Source organism: Rhinatrema bivittatum, chromosome 1 (genome assembly GCF_901001135.1).
Source record: "Rhinatrema bivittatum chromosome 1, aRhiBiv1.1, whole genome shotgun sequence".
NCBI lineage: Eukaryota > Metazoa > Chordata > Amphibia > Gymnophiona > Rhinatrematidae > Rhinatrema > Rhinatrema bivittatum.
Window position 1 is genome coordinate 221313078 of NC_042615.1, and position 23732 is coordinate 221336809.

A 23732-nucleotide genomic window follows, 5' to 3' on the forward strand; every position below is an offset into this window, starting at 1 on the left:
ACAAAGCTGAAAATCTCTCCAGAAGCATTTGGTGACAAAATATAGTGCAAACTGAAATGCTTCTTTAATGGTAATCTGCTGTTGAAATATAGAGCAACTCTATTCTAACTCAAGAATGATTCCCATACCAATTATCTACAATGTACTCTGCTTGCAAGATCAAAAAGTTTAAAGAAACACTAACTATGACTGCAGGTAAGGACCATAAAGCCTATCTAGTTTGCTCAATTCACTCATAATGCAATTCCAATGACTCCAGCTAATCTGTTTTTTCCCCCTTACATTTTTACAACTAGGGATTCTCTGTGCTTATCCCCTGCTTACTTAAATTTTGTTACTGCTCTAGTCCCTACCGCCACCCTTTCCATGAAGAAATATTTTCTAATGTTACCTCTGAGTTTATCCCCATGGAGTCTCATACTGTGACCTTTTGTTCGAGTGCATTCTTTCCTTCAAAAAAGGTTTGCTTCTTGTGCATTATTTATACTTTGATGTACTTACATGTCCCTATCATATCCCCCCATTTTTCTTCTCCTCTAGGTTATACATATTTAGATCCTTAAGAGGACTTTGCAATAAACTTTAAATGCACGCCAAAAATAGCATGCTATGCAGGAGGGCCTTAATGTGCATGTGAAATTGATCATCAAAGACACTAGCTCACACATGTAAATGAAGGAATGTCATATGCAAATGAGGTATTACCAAGTACTGGGTAAATAGCATGGTATTTATTAAATAAATGGTGGCTAATTAATATCTAATTAATATCTGCTAGGACCTGTGGATAACTAGCTACTGTGCACAATGTCATTTCAAATCTCCACTGCTACTGGTCCTAAGTGAATAGGGCCAGCTAGCAGTGAGGATTTCCTTCTTCCCTCTCTCAGCAACATTCAGCCCTGCTGGGGCATCTTACTTCCTTCTCTCCCTCCTGCAGTTAAGAAGGAGAAATTAATATTTACCTGATAATATTCCTTTTCCTTAGTACAGACAAGTGAATCCAAAGCCAGTGGGTTATGCACCTCTATCAGAAGATGGAGACGGAGCAAAGCTGACATCACAGGATATATACCCCTGCAGTGGCATCAGCCTGCCAGTATTCTCTGCAAAAGCTAACTGTGGACAAACTAACAAAATTTGATTTTTAACAGATAACTATTCCAGCACTCAGCCAACAGGAAAACACTGAGCTCAGACAAAGAGTGTAACAACACTAATCTAGGGACTGGATTGACACTTACCAGTACTCCCCGGAACACACAGCCATGCAGGAGGTCCATAGCACAACTGTTCGGCAGCCAAGGGGGGGGGGGGGGGGAGTTGGATTCACCTGTCTCTACTAAGGAAAAGGTAATTATAAGGTAAGTAGTAATGTCTCCTTCCTTAACATACAGCCAGGTGAATCCAAAACCAGTGGAATGTACCAAAGCTACTCCCGAACAGGGTGGGAGGCTGTCCGCGGTCCAGTCAAAACTGCATGTGCAAAGGCTGCATCCTCTCAGGCCTGCACATCCAAGCGAAAATGCCTGGAAAAGGTATATAAGGAGGACCACGTTGAAGCGTGACAAATATCGACAGGAGATAGCAATCTAACCTCTGCCCATGACACTGCCTAAGCCCTAGTGGAACGAGCCCTAACCTGACAAGGCAACGGCTGCTCAGCTTCCGCATACGCAGCCGTGACTACCTCCTTAATCCAGTGGGCTATTGTAGCCAATGATGCCAGACCACCCTGCTTACTCCTACCATGGACTATAAAAAGCTGGTCTGTCTTCCTGAGAGGTTCAGAAACTTCTAAATACCTCAAGATATGCCTCTTGACATCCAAGGGCTGTAACAGGTGATATTCCTCCACATCTCTTTCCCTCTCCAGAGACAGCAGGGAATTAAACTGATTCAAGTGAAAATCCGAGACCACTTTCGGCAAAAAGGAAGGAACCATAACGCAGCTGTATCATCCTGGAGTCACTTGTAGAAATGGCTCCCGGCAAGACAAGGCCTGTAGTTCAGATACTCGATGAGCAGGAACAAATTGCCGCAAGATACACTGTTTTTAAGGTCAGTAACCTCAAGGAAAGTTTACACATCAGTCGAAAAGGTGGTCACGGTAAAAATCCAAAATCAGATTAAGACTCCACAAGGGCACTGGTAACTGCAAGGGAGGACAAAGATGCTTCACTCCTTTCAAGAAACGGGCCATATCTGGATGAGCCAACAAGAGCCCACCATTCACCTGACCTCAGAAACAGGCAAGAGCCGCCATCTGTACCTTTAAGGAATCTGTAACCTTTAATCATTCCATCCTGCAAAAATTCCAAAATGAGCAGGATCTTAACCAAATGAGGAAGAACTCCTCGATCTTCACACCAAGCCTCAATCACCAAACGCACACATAGGCTAAAGAAGTGGAGAACTTTCTCGCTTGTAGCAAGATGGCAATCACCGCAGCAGAATATCCACACTTCAGCAACCAAACCCTCACAAGGGCCATACCGTAAGACAAAATTGATTTGGATCTTCATGAAGAACAGGTTCCTGCCAGAGCATATCCCTGTGTGCCGGACACCGAAGGGGAGATTCCACCAGGAGCCTTTGCAGAGCAGCATACCATGGTCTTCTGGGCCTATCTGGTGCCACCAGAAGTACCATCCCCTTATGACTCTCAATCCTCCAAATCATTCTACCCAACATGGGCCATGGAGGAAAAGCATAAAGCAGCTTTCCCTCTGGCCACCCTTGTATGACAGCATCCATGCCCAAGAACTTTGGATCTTGCCTGCGACTGAAGAATCGAGGAACCTTTGCATTGTGAGAAGTCGCCAGCAGGTCCAGAAATGGAAGACCCCAGTGATCCACTATTAGCTGTCCTCGTTTGACAATTCCCATTCTCCTGGATACAGACTGTCTGCTGAGAAAAATCGGCTCTTACATTGTCTTTTCCTGCAATGTGTGAGCTGAGATCTCCTGAAGATGCACTTCTGCCCATTCCGTAAGTTGAGCTATTTCCTTGTGAGACACTTGCTGGCTCTTGGTTCCTCCCTGCTGATTGATGCACGCCATTGTCGTTGCATTGTCTGACATTATCTGAACCGCTCGACCCTGCAATCTGTTGCCGAACCATAAGCATGTTAACCAGACTGCACAGGTTTCCAGCCGATTGATATTCCAGAGAGATTCTTCTGCACAGTTTCTGACAGTGAGCTCCCCAACCCTGGAGGCTCACATCTCTCATGAGAACCAACCAGCCTAGTAATGTCAGGGAAGTTCCCTTTCTCAGATGATCCGCTTGCAACCACCACTGTAGCTGAGAACAGATCTCCATCAGCAGGTGGGGTCAAATCGAATAGTCCTGAGACTGTGGGCTCCAATGAGACAGCAGAGTGCGCGGAAGAGGACGCATATGCATCTTTGCCTATGGCACCACCTCCAGGGTCGCTGCCATCAATCCAAACACCTGAAAATAGGACCACATTGTGGGGCGAATTGTGTTCATCGATAGCCACACCTGCACCATCAGCTTCTGAATACGGCCTTCCAGCAGGAACACATAGCCTTGTTTTGTGTTGAACTAAACACTGAGATACTCTAGAGACTGTGATGGCTGAAGAACCAGTTAGGGGATTTCCAAAGTTAAATGACCCTTCTTGCAACTCTTTTCCCAGTCCACATCAGGCTGGGAAGAACCTGGCTTAGTAAAATCAGACAAAGCAATTCCCCCTGAGCTCTAAGCAACGTTACACAAGTTGAAAGCTGAGAAGCTCAAATATGACAAGAGGCACAGAGGGTAAGGCACTTAGGTTTCTTAGCTATAGACGCCATCAGTCTATTAGTACTCTGAAATAAGTGTCTAAGGAGTGTGTGTCCAGTGTAACCGCGCTGCAAAGAACTAGGCATCCAAACTTTAGGAGCTCAACACTGTACCTTGATGGGCGCCCAAAAACCCGGGCTTCCATAAGGCCATACCACTTACACGCATAGATAAGCGTGTGTGAATTTGCACACAGATGGACGCCCCTAACCAACGGGCCATCCAACCAGGCGCCCAACCAAGCATCTAACTAGGCGCCCAATAGGCACAAAAATTGAACGCACACCTGGACGCACAGCTAGATGCACTTGCACAACCCAACGGAACTGAAGAGGGCAGCCTAATGCGCAGGAAAAAAAGCACGCTAAACGCCACAGCTGTCTAACACGCAGCAAACAAGAAAAGCCTGAGAGCGGGACCTATCCAAAAGGACGCTCAATCCACCAGGCTGCCCAAGTGTCTCCCAAACTCCCACAGAGTTGGGAACGAATGTCGGATCGTTATGCTGAGCACAAAAACTCACAGCTTTTTTTTTATTTTTTACAGCTAAGTCCATGCCAGCTGAAAACCAGCTACTGGACCAATACACTCATCTGTGGGAAGGATCAAAGGATATCACCTTAAGAATTCTCAACTGAGGGAGAGGCCCATATGGTATCGCCACAGGACAGTGGGACAAATTAAATTTCCTTTTTTTCTCCTTCTAAAACTTAAAGCAATCCCCAGAAGGGAGATGTACGTTTACCATCTGCTGGAGACAGAGAATACTGGCAGGCTAATGTTACTGCAGGGGTATATATACTGTGATGTCGGTTTTGCTCAGTCTCCATCTGCTGGTAGAGGTACATAACCTATTGGTTCTGGATTCACCTGTCTGTTCGCTAAGAAACAAGCCCTTCTCCTCTGCCCAGTCAGCAGCTTCCTCCAACTCCTACTGAACCAAATATTTCCTTCCCCTCAGTCACAATCAAAAGCCTCCTGCCAAATAATAGGAACCCACCTTCTTGAGTCACAATCAAAACCTCCATCCCAAATCCAAAGACACCCTGACCCCTACTATGATAGAGGAAACCAACCCGAGTCTAAAGAATCTTCACCTTCCCAAGTTAAAAGAACACCCCTTATCCAAGCCCAAAGATGCCCCTTTCCAAGTTACAGAAATGACCCCTCTCCAGCCCAAGCCCAAAAATGCCCCCCTCTTGAGTACAGGAACCTCCCTGCTCACTTGCCTCCCTGAAACTCTCAAGTCTTATGGACAGGAGGGAAAACAAATATCTTCTGCCTTTAGTGTTCCTCAGCAAATGGCATTGTTAGGGGCATTTAACCATTATCACACGATAGTGAAAGTGTGTTTAGTGGCCCCATTCGATTTGAGTAGTACAATGGGCAACGGGGCTTTGCCTTCCCTCCTGCCCATGAAGACCTGGGAGCACCCAGAAGGGTAGGGTGAATGCATCTTCCAGAAGGGTGCTGGTAGGTGGGTGACCTTGGAAAGTGTGTGTGTGGGGGGGGGGGGGGGGGGAGGAGCTTTTGATTGTGACTTTGCAGTGATGAGGGATGTCCCAACTGGGCCACAGAAGAAAGGAGGATGCCCCAGTGGGGGTTCAATGTTGTGGCAGGAGGGAGGAAATCTCCCCTGCTAATCAGCCCATTCACTTTGGACTGGTTAGCAATGGAGATTTCAAACAGTAGTAGAATACATGGTTGATTTTTTTGGGGACACCATGCACACCAGTGTACCCAAAAATCTAATGTGCTGATGTGCTGTCTTTATATAACATATCAAGTAGAATTTTTGCATTCACTAATTTATTTATTTTTTTGCTTTCTCACACTAAAAACCTTTTGGTGTAGAATCTGCACCATTCTGGTACCTCAACTCATTCTAAATCCTGAACATAATATTCCAGGTGAGGTCTCATCAATGACATGTACAAAGGCATTATCACCTCCTTTTTCCTACTGGCTATGGCTCTTCCTATGCAACCCAGCATCACTCTGACTCTAGCCACCCCTTGTCACACTGTTTCACTACCTTGAGATCACCAGACAAGATTCCAAGGTCTCTCTCCTGATTTGTATTCATTAGTATCTCCCCCCCCCTCCCCCCAACTGTTCCCTTGAATTTCTGTACCTGAAATGCATGATTCTGTATTTATTTTGCACTGAATTTTAACTAAGAACTTAACCACTTTTCAAGCTTTCTTACAAAACACCTTATTCCGTCTACTCCCTCCAGAGTGCCTATTCTGTTGCAGATCTTATCACCACTTACACAATGGGAAATTTTACCTTCTAACCGTTTCACAAGATTGCACAAAGATATTGAACAAAGATCATCTCACTTCTAGGAAAAATTAACCTTAGTCTGCTAGTCCTCACCTCAAGTTTATCTCCTTGAGACCCACAAGTTGCCAGTTCAAGGCTTGCAGTAGAAGACAAGGAACCCTGTGATTCTCGTCGGCAAGATACACCATTGGTATGAATAAAATCTGTAGAGCATATAAAGTTACTATTTATTTATTTAAAACAATTTCTTTTCCACCTATACTGGAAACCCGTACTAGGTGGATGGAACATTATTGTCATTCCATGTTCAAACTGGCTGAAAATCCTCCTTTTAGTATTTATGGAGCTTGCTTTATCAAAACATTTTCTCTCATTCTTTGTCTACGGAAAAACATTTGATTAAATCACACCCTAGTTTCTATCTCTTAGAGAGATAGCACTTAGGGACAGTAACTTTCAAAGCAGCACGTGGGCACACTTTTGCACAGGGCCGCGCCCAGGAACATGGCTATTTTATAACTTGCACGCATATATGCATGCATGTTATAAAATAGCCTGGCCGGATGTACATTTGTGCCTAATTTTAATTGGGTGCACGCATGGGCAGGCAAATCCTGCTTTTATTGCGTAAGTTGGGGGATTTTAAAAGGGGTGCGCCCACGCCATTCCCTGTTTACCAGTTTGCCCACCAATTCACCCAGTTAACAGCTAGGTCCTCCAACCCTCCCTGGTTTGATAGCCTGCACTCCCCCCAGTTACCCCAGACTCTTTAAACCCTTCAGAAATGGCTGGATACTTCCATTTTATAACTTACACGTCATCCAGAGCAGAAGTAAAGTTCAGCGGCAGGGGACCTCAGTGCACGCGTCGGGGCACGTAAGTATTTGTGAGCACATCTCTTGGCCAGGCCAAAAAATGTTCACACCCCAGTCAGACCACACCCCGCCCCTTTTTGGAAACTTTCGGATGTGTGCTCTGTGGCATTTATGCACGTATATGATATGGATGATTCTTAAAATCCGGTTGACATGAGGAAGCCAGATTTCTTCGCACATTCTTTAATTTCAATGCACACCAGGCTTTTTAAATTCACATTTAAGGCTCCAGGCCACTAAGAGTAACATTGATCAAAGATAGAAAACATCTGGCAGAGGGCCTTTTTTTCTTATGGGTAAGTTTAAACCCTACAAAATATCATATGCTAACTTTAGTCGGTTACTCAAAATCATATGCATGTATGGGGTGCATGGGAAGGAGACAAAACGTGCCTGTACGAACACATAAATGGACCACAGAGATTCCTTAGATGATATCATGATAAGAGTTTATATGGCTGGATCAGTTAACTTTCCAAAGGAGCAGCAAGTCTGCCCTAAACAGCTGAAAATTTTGGAGTTTTTATGCACAACAAAAAGAAAGGAGTTCTCTATAATATTGAAAGTACTACTAAAGCAGCTGAGCTAGTTGCACTGATATGCAATATTTGCTTTCTGAAAAGGGAACTTAATCTCAACCTGTTTACCATACTGCAGTATAGGTAAGACACACTTCTGCACCCACCATTCTGAAAATCACCATTCTCTCGTTTTTTCTGTGATCTTCCCATGCTTTTACTCCTTGACCAGGAAAAGAGGGCCCCCTTTTTTTTCTTCTCAGCATCATCCTCTCCCAGTTCTTCATTCAGAGATTTTCCTGACTTTGTTTTTTTACTTAGCTGTAACACACAAACAAAGCAAGCAGGCTGAAGCAAGAGATGGACAAACTAAAGCCTGTAGGCCACAACTGGCCCAGCTCTTCTCAGAAAGAGAGACACCCCTGCCTCCCCACCACCTTTTCAGGAATTCCCCCAGATCCTCACTGCCCCCAGCTGGGCCCCAATGTGGCCCATGGGCTACAATGGGGGCAGTTCTGAATAGTCTATGTTGTGGAAACGTACTTACACTCATACGTGTTATTGTACTTGTATTTCTTGTACCAGATTTCCAAAGAAAACTACCTACACGGTACACATATGCAAAGTGCATGCATACATTTGAAACACAGAAACATGACAGAAGAAAAAGACCATTATGCCTAACCACATTCAGCTTTATAATCCCTAGCACTCCAGAGATCCTCTGAGTTTATCCCATGCTTTCTCAAATTCAGATGCTGTTTTTGTCTCTACCACTTCTATGGGGATTCTGCTGTTCTGCTGTTTAAATGGGCAGTCCATCGAGGGTTAAACAGTGTGTGCACATTTGAAAATGTATACTTATGCTGTTTACTTCCTTGAGCTAATCACAGCTTCAGAAATGCTTCTTTTTAATCCAGCTAAAAGTATGTGCATTGTGAATGGCCATGCATATTTTTTTAGTTGCTCTGTCTTTTTTTTTTTTTTTTAAACTACTGCCTCCTCGATGCTTTCCCAGAATACAGGGAGAATGTGCTCTCAGTAGCTCCATCTGCTGGACCCACCAAGGGAACAAAATCAGCCAAGACCACCTGGTGCTTTACCCATCAGTGCAGAAACTGAGAATCCAACTAAGTCAGTTTCCGAGGGGGGGGGGGGGGGGGGAGTGAGAATCAATCCTACCAGGACCATCACCCAGAGCACCCTCAAAATTCGGTCTATATGTCACCAGGAACCTCGGCTAAAGCCTTCCCAGGAATACCCTATGCTCCACCAAGAACATGAGCCTAAAAAGCCTTTCCAGGAGCGGCCTACACTTAGCTGCAGCACCAGTCTATATGTCTGCAGGACAGAGAAATAGTGAAGAGCTAGAGGAAGCATGAAGTCAGCTTTATGTTTTTTTTCTCTAACTCCATCTGCTGGCAGGGGGATATGACCCATTTGTTTGAACTGGGCTGGTAGGGACGATAAAGAGTGCTATTAATTTACTGGAAATTTTCCTTAACAAGTGGGCTGGAAAAAAACTCTCTCATGGGAGGGTTTTGGCCTGCGAGCCATAGTTTGGCACCCCCTAGCTTGAATTAGAAGGGCAAGAACTGAAAACTGTTAACCAAGAAATAACTATGAGTAATAATTTCAGAGGACCTGAAAGTTGCTAGTGAATGTAATAAAGCAACAGGGAAAGCTAAAAATATGCTTGATTGTATACATAAAGGCATTAGCAGCAGGAATAACACAGTAACATTGCCTTTGCATTGGTGACTACAGAGACCCCACTAGTCCTTATCTATCATCATTTTCATCTATTACTTGTTAAGCTCAGAGGAAACAAAGATGATGGCTGCTTGGAATGGTCTATTAACTGAGTTGGTGAAAGCCAATGAAATTTCAACATGTGTGGGCCAGACATAGGGAGCAATTTTCAAAGGGTTTCTCCATGGGTAAATGAGTGTTTACCTGCAGCAAAAGTGGGGAAAGCATGCATACAGTCTACAGTGTATGTACTGTTCCTCAAAGATAAAAGAGGTTACGCTGGGGCTGTGCCAGCAAAGTACAAGCTGGGAGTTTATTTTTAATTAAACTATTACCCAGCAGGGAATTTGCACATAGCTGCATGCTCTGAGGATACTTATGTACCCACAGACCCTGCTGGGCAAGACATTTTCAAAGAGAAACTCCATAGGACATTCCCTTTGAAAATGAACTTGCACAACCGCAGAAACTTCCTAATAGGTTTTGAAAATATGACCAATAGAATGCAGTGACTTGGTAAAAAAGACATGGGAGAAGGGGAACTGGGGTTAGAGTTAAGGAAATGTACATGCTAATCTACACAAGTGGTAGAGAACCAGAAAGGATGACAACTGGACGGAATGGATGGACAATTCATCCTTATCTGCCATCATCTATTTGACTACTTTTAAATCTTAAACCTTGATTATCCTGCTTACTAACAATGATTTTATTTATTTATTTGTTGAGTTTTATATACCGTTGTTTGGTAAAGCCATCACAATGGTTTACAAGCATAAAACATTAAAGCTAATTGAACATTTGCTAATCAATGAAATAATGGGGGGGTTCAAGGGAGGGGGGAAGGAAGTTTCATAATAAAGCTATCATAATGGATTACAAACATGTGAAGTTACAAGCATATTAAGATGAGAGTTATCAGCAAGAGGCGACCATTTGTAGAATATTTTTTTTAAATAGATATAGCACTACGGGTTGCACGAAGAGGTGCACAAAAAGGCATACCCTTTGTCGCGCCCCTTCAGCGCGCGACACACAGCGCGCAATGCCTGATGGCATGGCGCCGTTTAACGGTCCGGTGCTGAGGCTGATGACGTCAGGGGGCGGGTCTTCCCATCGGAGCTCTCTTCACAGTGCTTGCTGAAATTTGTTTCCCATTTTCTATTTTTTTTCATTTACTTGAGGTGGTGCAGGGTGCCTTTGGATGGTGGGTGGCCCCTCTCAGCATGGGTGCCTGATGGCACGGTGCCGTTTAATTTTAACCATTTTCTTAATAAATTAATTTTCAGTCTCTTTTGCCCTGTATGTTTGTCTTGATTACATAATAAGCTCTACTAAGGAGGGCCTGTCCCTTATATGTTTTTATACAGTGCTATGTACATCGAGTAGCCCTATAAAAGTAATAAGTAGCAGTAATAATAATGTTACCAGATGAAGAATTTTGTTTGGCTATTTAGTGGAACGGAAAACAGGTGATAAAAGTGAGTTTTTTCATCTCTCTCTGGATTTTTATGCATAGACTGGCATAATGCAACCTTTTACTCTAATGACCTCTAGTCTTCTATTTAAACAGCAATTTAAAACACACATGAGCTACATCGGAAGCAGCTCATGTACTGCATCATCTTTTTTTGCTGGCCCAATAAAAAGGTATCAAAATTTACAAAGAATCCATAAAAACCAAACGACTTGATCTGGAAGACAAGTCATTTTTATATATTTATTTTTAAAGCCAGTGACTAAAGAACAGTGCCTCATGCAAAATTTTCAGTTGGATGACATTCATTTTTTTCTTTGCTCTGCTGCATAAGTATACAAAAAGAACTACAGTCTTTTATAAACAAGCTATTCACTTCCTTTCAGTTTTGTTTTGAACTATACTATGCTGAATTGAGTGAATTAAGGACTGCTTGGAAACCCCCCAGATGCCAGGGTGCCCAAAGTTCACCACCTGGCACTGCCTTGGACCCAAGAGAAGCCACAGAGCCTTGGACTGCACCTTGCCACCGGGCTGCATAGAAGAGGAGAGAGCAATTTAAATTTTATTTTTTTATTACAAATTTTTAAAATATCTACATTATTACTATTCAAAGAAGAAGATTACAGGAGCAAAAAAAAATGACCCCAATGATATTTCATTGACAAATTACTTCCTTGGCTTTTTTATTCTTATATTCCCCTCTCTAAGAAGGAACGTTTGCCATAGCTGCATCCATGTTTATTTGTCCTTGAGGATAGTGTTGCTTGAGCCATGGAATTTTTTAGTGTAATAAAAGGCACAATAATTATACCTAAAGCATCCACTGCAGGCAGTTCCTTTATGAAGGGATAGCATCTACTAGCCCCAGTCTATGTTTGCAATAAAACAGAACAGAGTGTGAATTATGCTGTCATAACCCTTGCCTGGGTGGAATGTAAAGCACAACCCACTAAAGTGCCTTTACTCACCCATGAATGGGTAATTACAGCATAATTCACAAACCCTAATAGTATTAAGGCTACTTAGTTGCCCGCAATTGCTGTTTTCAGAAGACAACATTCTAACAGATAACAGAGTCACATCCCTGCTTAGGAGAGGTTTCTCCCAAGTTCTCAAATGTTCAAACAATATCACTAAATTATTTTAAAGCATAAGGACTCCAGCCATCCATAGTTCCTTTTTTGACAGTATGTGAAACAAAGGGAAAAATTCCCAAAAAGAGGTGGTGGGTGGTTGGTGTGTGATGGGGCTCCACTGGAACGCTATCTTTGGAAAACAAAAAAATATGCTTAATTACCTTTTCTCCAAAGACCAGGATGTCAACAGGAATGAAATCTACTAATAGGTAAAATGACTAGGTCATTAGAGATGGGCTGAGGCAGTCCTGTTTTATGCCAGTGCAAACAGGAACTTACATTTCCAATTTCCTTAAGAAAAGCAGAAGCAGAAATATACACGTATAAAAAGGCTAAGAGTTTGGACTTGATCAGTGTGTCTCCGATGACCTATAGCCATTTGGTAATCCTATCCATAGACAACAGCTTAATACAGGATTCACATTACAGTATTTCATCACATGGCCCAAGTTTGCGGCACAAGCCAAAGACCCCGAACCTTTAATACCTGGAAAAGGACATCAACATGATGCACTGTGTTATTAATCTCCTAAAGAGCCCGCACAAGGTAAAGTCTGCAGGTACTTGGTAGGCCACAGACTTGAGCCAGAATTTTCAAAGCCGACTTATGCACTTGTAACTATGCGCGTGTATGCCACAGGAGGTTACATGCACCCCCATAGACTTTCAGAGAGGATTTGTGTGCATAAGTCGGCTTTGAAAATTCTGGCTCAAGTCTGCGGCTAAAACATACCTGCAGACTTTAGGTTGCGACTCTTTAAGTGATTAATAATATGGTGCATCATACTGATGTACTTTCCAGATACTGAAGGTGCTGGATCTTTGGCCTTGTGCGTAGATCCTGATCCTACCCCCCAACTCCACCCCGGGAGCACCTACTTAGTATGCACATACTTTTAGGCACATATCCGCTGGGCTATTTTCAAAAAAATGCTCTTAAATGTATAAAACTGGGTTTTATGTATGTAAGTGCCTTTAAAAATGACCCCCAAATGACCTGGGATCAAAATATGCTGATAAATGGTGTGCCCTGGCAATCAGATTTCTGAGGTGTTTCCGGACAGGCTACACTTTACAATTTGCTATTACTACTAGCAGACGTATAACCAAGACGGATTAGCATTTCATTATGAACCCTAATCTTTAAAGGCACTGTAATGGGGTAGATAGCATTCTTAACGCGCTCATTTTCAGTGTCCATAGCGAGCTCTTGATATTACTAATTAACATATGGCATTTTTTTTAATGGATATCACACTATTAAGAGTCTACATATTGACCATACCTTTTTTGGTGTAGAGATATTCGAACGGTCTGAGCTGACACTGTGTTTAGAGACAGGGCTGCTGGGAACCTGCTGTGGGTCAGGAAGGGGGCGGCCTTCCACTTCTGCTAGCATACATTCCTGGTAGAGATGAGACTTCAGGAAACGGGTGTAGCTATCAAATTTCATCAAGTTAAAAATCTAAAAAAAACCAAAATACAGTATTTACAGATTAATTAGAAACCTATGTAATTTTAACACAGGATTTACCAGGCACCAACTGAACATATAAGCCCAGAGCTCTAAGTCTGTGATCCCCAAATTTGCTCTCAGGGACCACCAGCCAGTTGAGTTTTCAGGATATCCACAATGAATTACCATAAGATGCATTTGCATGCAATAGAGGCAGAGCATGAACATCTATCTTATGCATATTCACTGTGGATATCCTAAAAACCCTTAACCAACCGAGGGTTACTAAAAACAGGTTTGGAAAGCGCTACTCTACGTCAGTTATGTAATCACATTTCTTTGTGATTATTCAGCAAAATGCTTGGAAAGGGAGCTGTACAGTACAATTCTCATTTAACTTTTCTTCAGTTAATTTAAAATGCACGCCATTTGTGCTCCAAACAAATCTGAGCTGAAGAATCCATGAAGTTACATGAGGGCTACGCTGGTTACTTTGAGAAGTCAGGCTTAGGGGCTGTGCTGCACACTACCATGCAGGAGGAGCCTGGATTGATTCCCCAGCTGGGTCTTCTGGTCCCTGGAACAGCTGGGGATGCTGCAGAAGCATAGCTTACAGTCTCCACGGGGAGGAGGGGGGCCTCACACTCATCACTCGATAGCGTCACATAGATACTAGACAAAGGACCCATGATTATGTTGTAAAAGAAAGGAGCCACAATGCATGGACCTCAGCCAGAAGATTATCGCTGTGATGACCAGAGTAAATAACTAGTGGTAGGATGAGGTGAAGGAATATAACAGGGAAGAAAACCCCTGGGTAGCTACTGTGCATGCAGGCTCATGGCTTTGGGAACTTAGGCCCGATTCCGATTTGGTTGAAGGCCCAAAGGCCAAAAACTGTAAATTAAATAAAAGAAGCCAGGCGCAAAGCTTCTGTCAACTCTTTGAGGATTCAACCCAACTGAAATCTGCTGTAGCCCTGAATGCAGCCACGGACAGAAGAAGCCTTCAGTGGAGGTACCACTGGTTCCACCTGTGATCCCCGGTTTCTGCCCCTTATTTCCCTCTACCTCCCCCAGCCTTTAGCACAGACATCACGGTGACATTCCCCTAGGACATGGACTGCCGCTCCTCACTGAGCCCTGAGAAAGGTTTTTTCACAAGTCAGCCCGTAGAGAAATTTCCACTGCCACTTCCTGTTGAAGGCCAAGCGCTGCTTCCACAATAGGGAATGTGTTAACCATTTTGCAAAGTTGATCTGCAACCCCTGAATTCTTCTGAATGAGAGAGTACATTTATAAAACAGGAAATTATTTACAGAAGTCTGCATTCTCATTTTTTATATCATCATCTAGTCAAAAGTAAACAAAAACTACAATTTTTTTTTTTTTTTTTTAACAAACACTGGATGTGTGCTGGTAGAGGCATTGCTAGGTACTTAAAAGACTCGGACCCATGGACACCCCCTCCCCCCACCAAGGCTTTAAGAATTAATCACCATCACCCACCTTCCCCCACCAAGAACAATCCTGTGAACACACATGATGCGAATGTAACCAAGATTCTGCTGGCCTTCTAATGTGCACTAACTATACAGGAAAACATATTGGAAGAGCTATGGGAATATGCCATACTGGCTATCAGTCAGGAAAACATGCATATATACCAACATATTCCTTGCTAATCTATCACAGGTTTGTGAGGAAAAGCCGTATAAGCTTGGCTGGAGCAGAACTGTGGAACCTATAACTCATTTCTAGGCCTCCTGGCCTCATTTGGCCACGCCAATCTGCTACAACTACACCAGCATCCTCCTCTGGATCATAAAAAGCATCAAGAATTTTCTGGATAGCCAGTAAGTTGGCTGCATGGACCAAAAAAGCAAGACCCCCACTGCACCTAGCCTGACTACTCTGGCCCAAGCATCACCCTACATACCGAGAGGGGCAAGCTAAAGCAACAAATCCATACATGATGGTCACCCACTTGGCACAGCTCCCTGCCATTTCTGCATCCAACATTGATGTACAGTTTTGTGTCACTGCCATAGCAAGGGATTTTTGGAGCATAAAACGAACTGATGTTCTTCATCCGTAAAGATGAACACATGCAGACAGCTACAGACAGGAGGAAGGAGTATAACAAGGATGAAGCTTTGCTCCTACCCTCTTAACAGATTCAGGAAACTTTATTGGCATAACAGTGTATATATATTGAAAAAGCAATGCATAAAGGGCTGAATTTTCAAAGCCATTTATGCATATAAAACCATGTTTTATGCATGTAAATGGCTGTTAAAGAAAATAAAAAAAAGCTCAGTGCTCAAACTACTTGCATAACCCAGTTAATTGTGTATGTTTATGCAAACTGGGGAGAAGCGTTCCAGAAGGCAGAGTTGAGACAAAGTCGGAATTTATGCGTGTAATTTTTGATTTTAAAAAGTATCCACCTAAGTTAACTGCCACATTTTATACTCATCAAAGAGGATGTGTAGCTTTGTGTGAGTTAATCTGTTCATGTGTCAGGCCAATTTACCAGATCATTTTCAAAAAAACATTATTCACATGTTTGCAATGAAAATTCAGGATAGAAAAAAGATGCATGCAGATTTTACCCAAATGTGCGCACTTATAAAATTATTCTTAAAGTGTTAAAATCTACATCCACAATCTCCTCGCAGTACTGGAGAAATCTTCAGCCCCAAGACTGAAACTAAATAATCAGTAAACAAAAGTCTGTTGTATGCAGAAGATCCAATCATTTTATACTATATCGCAAGTGGTTTGTAAAAGAATCTGCAAGAAACTAAATGCATATCACAGGCTCTCCAGGTGAGTCTGGTAAAGACAAAAATGATAATTTTCTAGAAAATGCCAATAAATATCCACCACAAATTAAAACTTTCCTAAATAACCAAGACGTAGAGCACACCCTAGACCAGGATAGCCAGTCGTCAAGAGTTGCCTACAGGTCTCATTTTGAGGATATGCATAATAAATATGCATGCGATAGCTTTGTATACAGTGAAGACAAGAGCATGCAAATCTATCACATGCATATTCATTACAGGTATCCTCAAAACAAAACCTATTTGTGACTCTTGAGGACTGGAGATGGCCACTCCTGCCCTAGACTATACATGCCTTGGCTTGACGTTCAGAGACCTGTTTATGAAAACATGACAATGCACTAATGTACATGAGCGTGTGCTGCTAGTGAATAGGTCCCATTAATCTCAATTCTCCTTTTCTGCAATAAAGAAACTCCTGACCAGTGTCATTCTTCCAATTCTTCTGTGTGGATGTGAAACCTAGGGCTCATCATTAATCTAAAACTATACCGAAAGTGAAATTGCTTACCTGTAATTGGGGTTTTCTAAAAGCAGTAGCTCAATGATTGACATAGGTTAACGATGTCATCTGGGCATCAACTGAAGCAACCTCTCAAGCTGACAGATTTGGAAACCTGATATTTTTCAGTTGGTTGCCAGGTAACCACTCAAACCACCAGTTTCCTCTTTTGCAAAGAACAGAGCATATAACTTGGCAAGGGGAAGTTGATGGGTTGTGTGAATCACCGAGCTGCCATTATTAGAGAACCCCAATTACAGTTTCACTTCCTCTAACAAGCAGCCTCCATGGATTCATGCGTGGGGATTCCCAAGGCTAAGGACATCTGCCAGATTGCAAGCACATGAACACCCGGAATTACAAGATGGGCAGGAGGGAAGGATTTGTGCACTCAGTGAATACTTTATAAGGCTCTGAGATATATAAAATATTTCAATTACTGCACCACAACATATTTATAGACATATCTATATGAAAATACAAATAAATCCTCAAAGGAAAAGTGGAAGAATTTTAATGCCACAAGCAACCAACCAACCAGCTGAGCATGAATAAGCTGACATGTATTGTCATTTTTCTTTTGTTTTGTTTTAAATTACTATGGCTTAAGGGCCTGGACCTCATTTTGGGCAAGGGCGAGGGCATTCTTCCATACAGTAAAGCTGTGAACCCAAGCAATTCATACCAGATTCTGAAATTAGGGTGAGAGTTAGGATTTAAAAATCCTATGCCACAGATCCCTGGAAGAGTTACATGAAAAGGGGGTCAAGAAAAAACCTATTGCTTAATGCCCAGAAAATTAAGGAAAACCACTTTCAGAGTGTAGAAATGTAGGAAAACACTTTTTGGAACATAAAGATTAATTTGCACTTGTGATCAAAAAGTAAAGGCATCAAGAAGAGACTGAATAAAGAGATTCTGTATATTGAGACGAAAATTGATTGAAATTCTGAAGCAAGGCATTTTGCCCCCAGTGAACTCTAAGGGAAATACGTCTTAGCTACAACACTGGGGAAACTTGGCAATGCTCTCTAGATTGTGCCTTTGCCTCTTGTTCCTGCCCCTCTTCACATCTTTTCATTTCTGCTCTGTTCCCACATTTCCCAACCCCATCAGGTCTCCTTCCTCGCCGAATCCCTGGTCCTCGCTCCAACATGCAAGCACATCCAGTGTGCCCTCTCGCACAGCCCTCTACCCCCAGTTTCTCTCTCACCCCATTCAGCTGATCCCTTCTCATGTTCAGTCCCCCCTCAGTCCACCCCAACTGACTGCACCTCAATCCCTAGAATCTCTCCCCTCTAATCTTCTCATCTCTTTCTCCTTCTCCCTCCAGTCATCTCTCACTGCTACCTTTCAAGGCCAGTAAGAGGAGAAGAGTGGCCACACTTTAAGCCAACCGCTGATTGTTTGTCAGTCAGTTTAAACACAGATAAACCAAAGGCATTTTGAGAGAGTTTCGGGACTGGACAAACTTACGAGAGTAATGTCGATATCCAGAGAAGTCTAGTCATGCCAAGGAGCAGTCCTAAAATTATCTAAATTACTTGAACTTTATCCAGGTATATTCAGCGGAATGCCTAACCGGCTGTGTCCTGCTGAATATTTAAGCAACATTATCGGGTAATTTCACCTGGATCATTTACCAAATTTCCAGTGCCCTGAATACGAACCTCAAAGTTATTTTATCTTCATTTTTATTATGGACTACTTAATCTCATACTACAAAAGTGCTAAGTGATGTACAATAAAACACATAAAATTTGAAATATATAAATACAAAATAAAATATGAACTATCACACCATAAAATCAGTATGAACAAGGTACACAAATCACACACTACACATCAACAATTTATAGTATATACATATAAAAATAAAATTGCCTAAAAAACTAAATGAAAATGTAATTAACCCTCTTTTGAATGATTATAGCAATAAAACAACTTAAGTGTTTAAAAAAAAAAAAAAGGCATGCATACTGAAATAGAAAAGTACCCTCATTCAAAAGCCTGTCTAAACAGGAATGTTTTCAGCAAGGTCTTAAATGTCTTACGGCTCTCCATTAATTGCATAGTTTCTGGAAAGGAATTCCATAGCTCTGGAGCAGCAATTGAAAAAGAGCGCTCGCATGTTTCAACAAGACGCATATATTTCATGGAAGGAATGTCTAGAAAGCCTTGCTGAGATGAGCAAAGGACCCACATTGGGTTATAGATCCATAAATGCCCAAGAAAAAGAATCAGTTCTCAACAATGTTTGAACGAGGATCGCTACTTTATATTTAATGCACTAATGAACTGGCAACCAGTGTAAGTTATAAAGAACCAGAAATCAGGAATGCTGCAGAATTCTGTAATATTTGGATTGGACGTAGAACAGATGCAGGAATACCTACCAATGTACACTGCATTATAATAATCGATTGATGGAAAGATCAAGGCCTGTGTACTATTTTCCAAAAATCATCCAGATTAAGAAGTGATTTTAATCCACGCAACAATGGCAGCTTGAAAAACCCAGATCTAACAACTCTTGTAATATGTTGATGGAAAGATAACTTTGAATCAAGCCACACCCCAACACTTCTAAAACAAAAAGAAATTGGAACATGCATACCCTCGATGTCAATAGATGAAGGTATAGGATAAGCATTAGTGGGCTGTATCACAAAGATCTCAGATTTTGAGACATTCAGGGCTAATTTATTAAGTAAAAGCCACTTTTTGATACGACATGCAAAAAGAGACCAGCTCTATAGTATCAGGCCATGATGGTTGCAACTCAATAAAAAACTGGCTATCAACAGCATAGATTCCCAACCAGCAATTTATATACTGGTACTAGATAAATATTAAATACAGTGACTGAAAGGGCCGACCCTTGCAGGACTCCAGGGGGGTACAGATCGCCAGTTGGAGTGTTTGTTTCCCCATCCTGACCTAAAAGAAAAGGGTCAGCAAAATAGTATCTGAACCAATGCAGCACAATACCCAAGATCCCACACTCCTGCAAACAAAAACTGCTACTTCCCTCTATGTTAAAACCCCAAGCCCCTACAAAGTTATGAGAGAGGCCCACCCACAGATTGTCAGGGTTTTGGAAGGAATCTAACTAATGTCTTTCTGTCCCTTACAAATTCTTCAAATTCTGTTGCCAGGTTTATGACTTCCATGTCACTCTCACGCTTGCCTCTCTTTGCTTTCTTTTACTGGCTCCATGTTAGGTCCTGTGCTCTCTTTAAACTTCTAGCTTTTACATTTAATTGTATTGAGCTTCATTAACTCTTTGCTCTTCTCCATGCTGTCGTTTTCACCTGCTATGCAGCCTCCCCGTGCCATGGTTTCGCTTCCCCTCCACCAGGAGTCCTCAGCGAGCCCCGCACCTAGCTGCACAAGTCACCACCATCACTAATTATCTGATCCCTCAGCCCTAGGCCTACTTAACCTAGCCTGTGTCCAGTCCCTTGGTGCCTCTTCATTGAATCACCTCGGCTCCTTGACCTGGCCACCTACTTCTTGTTATTCTTCCTTGCCTTGTGGCCTATCCAGGCCTTCCACCTTGCCTTGTGGCCTCTTTTGGCCTCCTGCCTTATTCTGTGGCCTATCTTGGCTCCCTGTTCTACTTTGCCACCTTCCAGGCTTCCTTGCCTTGCTCTGTGGCCTCCTGGGTCTCTTTGTCCTGCCTTGCGTCCTTCGGGCTTTCAGGAATTACTTTGTCCAGTCTTGTGCTTGTTGCCTGTCCAGTCCAGTCCTGTCCTTGTCTTGCCCTGTCCAGTCCCTTGTATGTTTTCCCAGGCCTTGCCCTTTCCCTCAACTCAAGCCTTGTCTCCAGCTCAGCCAGTACCTGGACCCAACTCCCAGCCTGTCTCTGACTCTAGCTATTATGTTCAGTAGGAGACAAGTCGTACTGGCCCCCAGAACCCATGGGCTCAACCTGCAGGGGAGGGGACTGGTTGGGCTGTACACCAGCTCCAGTCGTGCCCTGCAGTCTAATACTGCTTCTGTGGGGGTATTCCCTGACTCCAGCCTGCTGTTCCATGACACATGTACTCTCTGCTCCCAGTTTTTACTCACATGTGCAGGGCCCCCTCTTCCTTTCACTTTCTTACTTTATCGTATTGCATACTTCCATTGGAATTGCAGTTTCTGGAATCCAATGGATTTCAAAATCTGAGGCAGCATAGATTCAGAAATGGATATTTTCGGACAAATAAATTAATTTATTTAACCAGAGAGTTACATCAGTGGTGAGTGTTAGATGTAGTATACTTGAATTTCAGCAAGGCCTTTAATATAGATCCACATAGGTAACTTAGAAACTGAGCGTCCTTAGCATGTGCTCTACAGTGACTGAGTTAGAAATGAGAGGAGTGGGAGTCAACAAAAGGCAGTAGTAAACAAAGTTCACTCCAAGGAAAGTGGGGTTACCAGTGGTATGCCACAGAGATCTGACTTCGGTCTGGTTTTCTTAAATATTTTAATCAGTGATATTGCGGAAGGGCTATCAGGAAAGGTTTGTCTTTTTTGCCGATAATACGAATATCTATACTAGGATAGCCACCCTGAAATGTGTCGAAAAAGTGAGCGGAGATCTAGTGAAATGTTAGGCATAGTCTAGACTAAAGTTTGACAGCTAAAATTTATTGCTAAAAATGCAGAGCAATACATTTGGCCCTTGCAAAAACCCAAGAGAGTGGTACAATATAGAGGGTGAAGTATTTTCGTGCACAGATGATGAGAAAGAGAGCTGTTAGTGATCATGTCTAATGTAGACAAGGCAACAACAAAAGGCAGAGTGATGCGTGGGTGCATACAAAGAGGAATAGCCACCAGGAAAAAAGGTGATAATGCCTCTGTATAAATTTTTGCTGAAAACTCATTTGGAGTACTGCACCTTCAAAAGTATATAAACTGAAAGGAGTCAGTCCAAAGGGCAGATACTAAAATGGTCAACAGTCTTCTTCATAACCCATATGGGGACTAATTTAAAGATCTAAATATGTATGCTCTGGAGGAAAGGGGAAATAGAGACATTTACATGCATCTAAGGAATACATGCACAGGAGGCAGGCTTCTTTCAATGGAAAGGAAACTAGAATGAGAGATCAGGAGATGAGGATGAAAGGATTAGTCTAAGGAAATATTTGTTTACAGAAAGAGTGGTGAACAGATTGAACAGCCCCCATGAAGAGGTGGTGGAAACTAGGATTGTATCAGAATTCAAGAAAACATGGGACAAGCAAAGAGGATCTCTGAGGGATAGGAAGAGACTATAAAACTGAGCAGATGTGGTGAATAAGCAGCCTGGATGGGCCATATGGTCCTTATCTGCCAACATGTTCTATGTTGCTATGAATAGATGACCTCTGTCAATTCAAGAAGCTCCCATTCTTACTTTTTCCAGTCTTGGCTTAAAACTCTGTTAAATTTTCTTATCCTGATGCCTAAAATTCCTTTTCTCTGGTTTAATAACCTTTTCAGTTCACATTACTCTGCACCAAGCTGTTACTTTGCATACCCTTTTCTATGTGTTGGTCTGATGTGGCATTATATAAAAACAGAAAATAATTCAACTTCAAGAAATCCACAAAATTTCAGAGTTAAAAAACACAACTTTATTTTCAAATGTGCATAATATACTATTTTAGAATTGTATATCTATAGTGAATATATCAACCCAGCTGACTTGAATTAAGCAATGTTGACATGCTGCTTTAAATGGCAAGCTTTAGGTAATCCATTTTTTAAATCCATACGGAGATTACAAGCATATGAAATAATTCTGTCTGCTTACATCTCATAAGCACTTTAGCAAGCAAATCAATAGGAGGAGACAAACAGTATAATGTTCAATAACCTACCTGAAGCTGCTGCTCCTTGAAGATCTCTGGGTGTGGCGCGTTCAGAATATCATCAGCCAGCTGTGCTTGGCTATCAATGTTTACTGGTGTCGTGGCCTTGCTGCACAAAAACTTATTAAAGATCTCTCGGGCTCTATAAGAAAGCTACCAAAAAGAAAATCTATGAATGCTTTATGTCGTTTGTAAAGAATAAAGTCACTAAAAATGTTTAAACTGCAGTTTTACAATAGCAAGTTTGCTTACCTGGATTCTATGTATACGGCAGGATGAATTAGCCAATACATGGGGGGGGGGGGGGGACATCATCAGTAGGTGCTGACAAACCCAGCTCTCAAGAGCTCAGTAAATTCTTTACTGAGCATGCATGGGAATTCTCACATGTGCACACTGTCTTGTGAGTCTTTTAATCTCTTCCAGAGCTTAAACTTTAGCAAGGCAGACAACTTTGCAGGAAGGCAGGTGAGTATTAAGTATGGCTAATTCATCCTGCTGTCCATGGAGAACCCTGTTTACAGGTAAACAAACTTGCTTTTTCTATCAATAAGCAGATATGAATTAGCCATTACACATGGGGAATCTGAAGCTGAGGGTGGGATATGCTGTCCAGACAGTGGTGAGGCCTGAAGGTGTTAACAGAGATCAAGAAGCAGCTTTGAAAAAGTCTACAATAGAAGTGGTGCCAAAATGAGCTACTGAAGTTATCATGGTTCTCACTTGATGAGTCTTGACAGAATACAGTATGTAATATATAAGCCAGCCAGCATGTAACAGTGTGCTACACAGTTTGTCAGCCAATTAGTCAAAGTTAGTTTGACAACTGCCCTTTCCAATCTATTGGAATCAAAGAACATGGACAGTTGAGAAGCTTGACAGTGAAGCTGAGTCCTCTTGAATAATTCGCCAGAGCTGTTTTACAAGCCAAGAAGCCAGCTCTCCTTTGTGCACGTGTAGGTCTTAGAAAGAATGTAGGTAGCACAAATATCTTGATTAATCAGAAACACAGATACCATATTCTGAAGGAACCTGGGATGGGTTTGTAGAACCACCATATTGTGAAAAAATTACAGGTATAGTGAATACAAAACCAGAGTCTGTAGTTCACTTACTCTTTGCACTGAAGATATAGCTAGGAGAAACATTTTCCAGGTGAGAAACTAAGTCCATCTACCTGAGAGGTTTGAAAGGTTGTTTCAGGTGTTGAGCT

At 42.2% G+C, this 23732-nt stretch overlaps 1 protein-coding gene across 6 annotated transcripts in view; it reads right to left on the minus strand.

Annotated features, from left to right (window-relative positions):
- The window catches only part of RGS12 (regulator of G protein signaling 12), a 424812-nt gene that overhangs the window by 110987 nt on the left and 290093 nt on the right, over positions 1–23732 (minus strand). For all 6 annotated transcript variants that reach the window (XM_029591961.1, XM_029591953.1, XM_029591978.1 and 3 more), the window contains 4 exons: positions 22529–22672; positions 13147–13326; positions 7661–7814; positions 6194–6303 (listed from right to left, as the gene is read on the minus strand). In XM_029591961.1, the coding sequence (XP_029447821.1) occupies positions 6194–6303; positions 7661–7814; positions 13147–13326; positions 22529–22672 (588 nt within the window). The remainder of the gene's footprint in view (positions 1–6193; positions 6304–7660; positions 7815–13146; positions 13327–22528; positions 22673–23732) is intronic.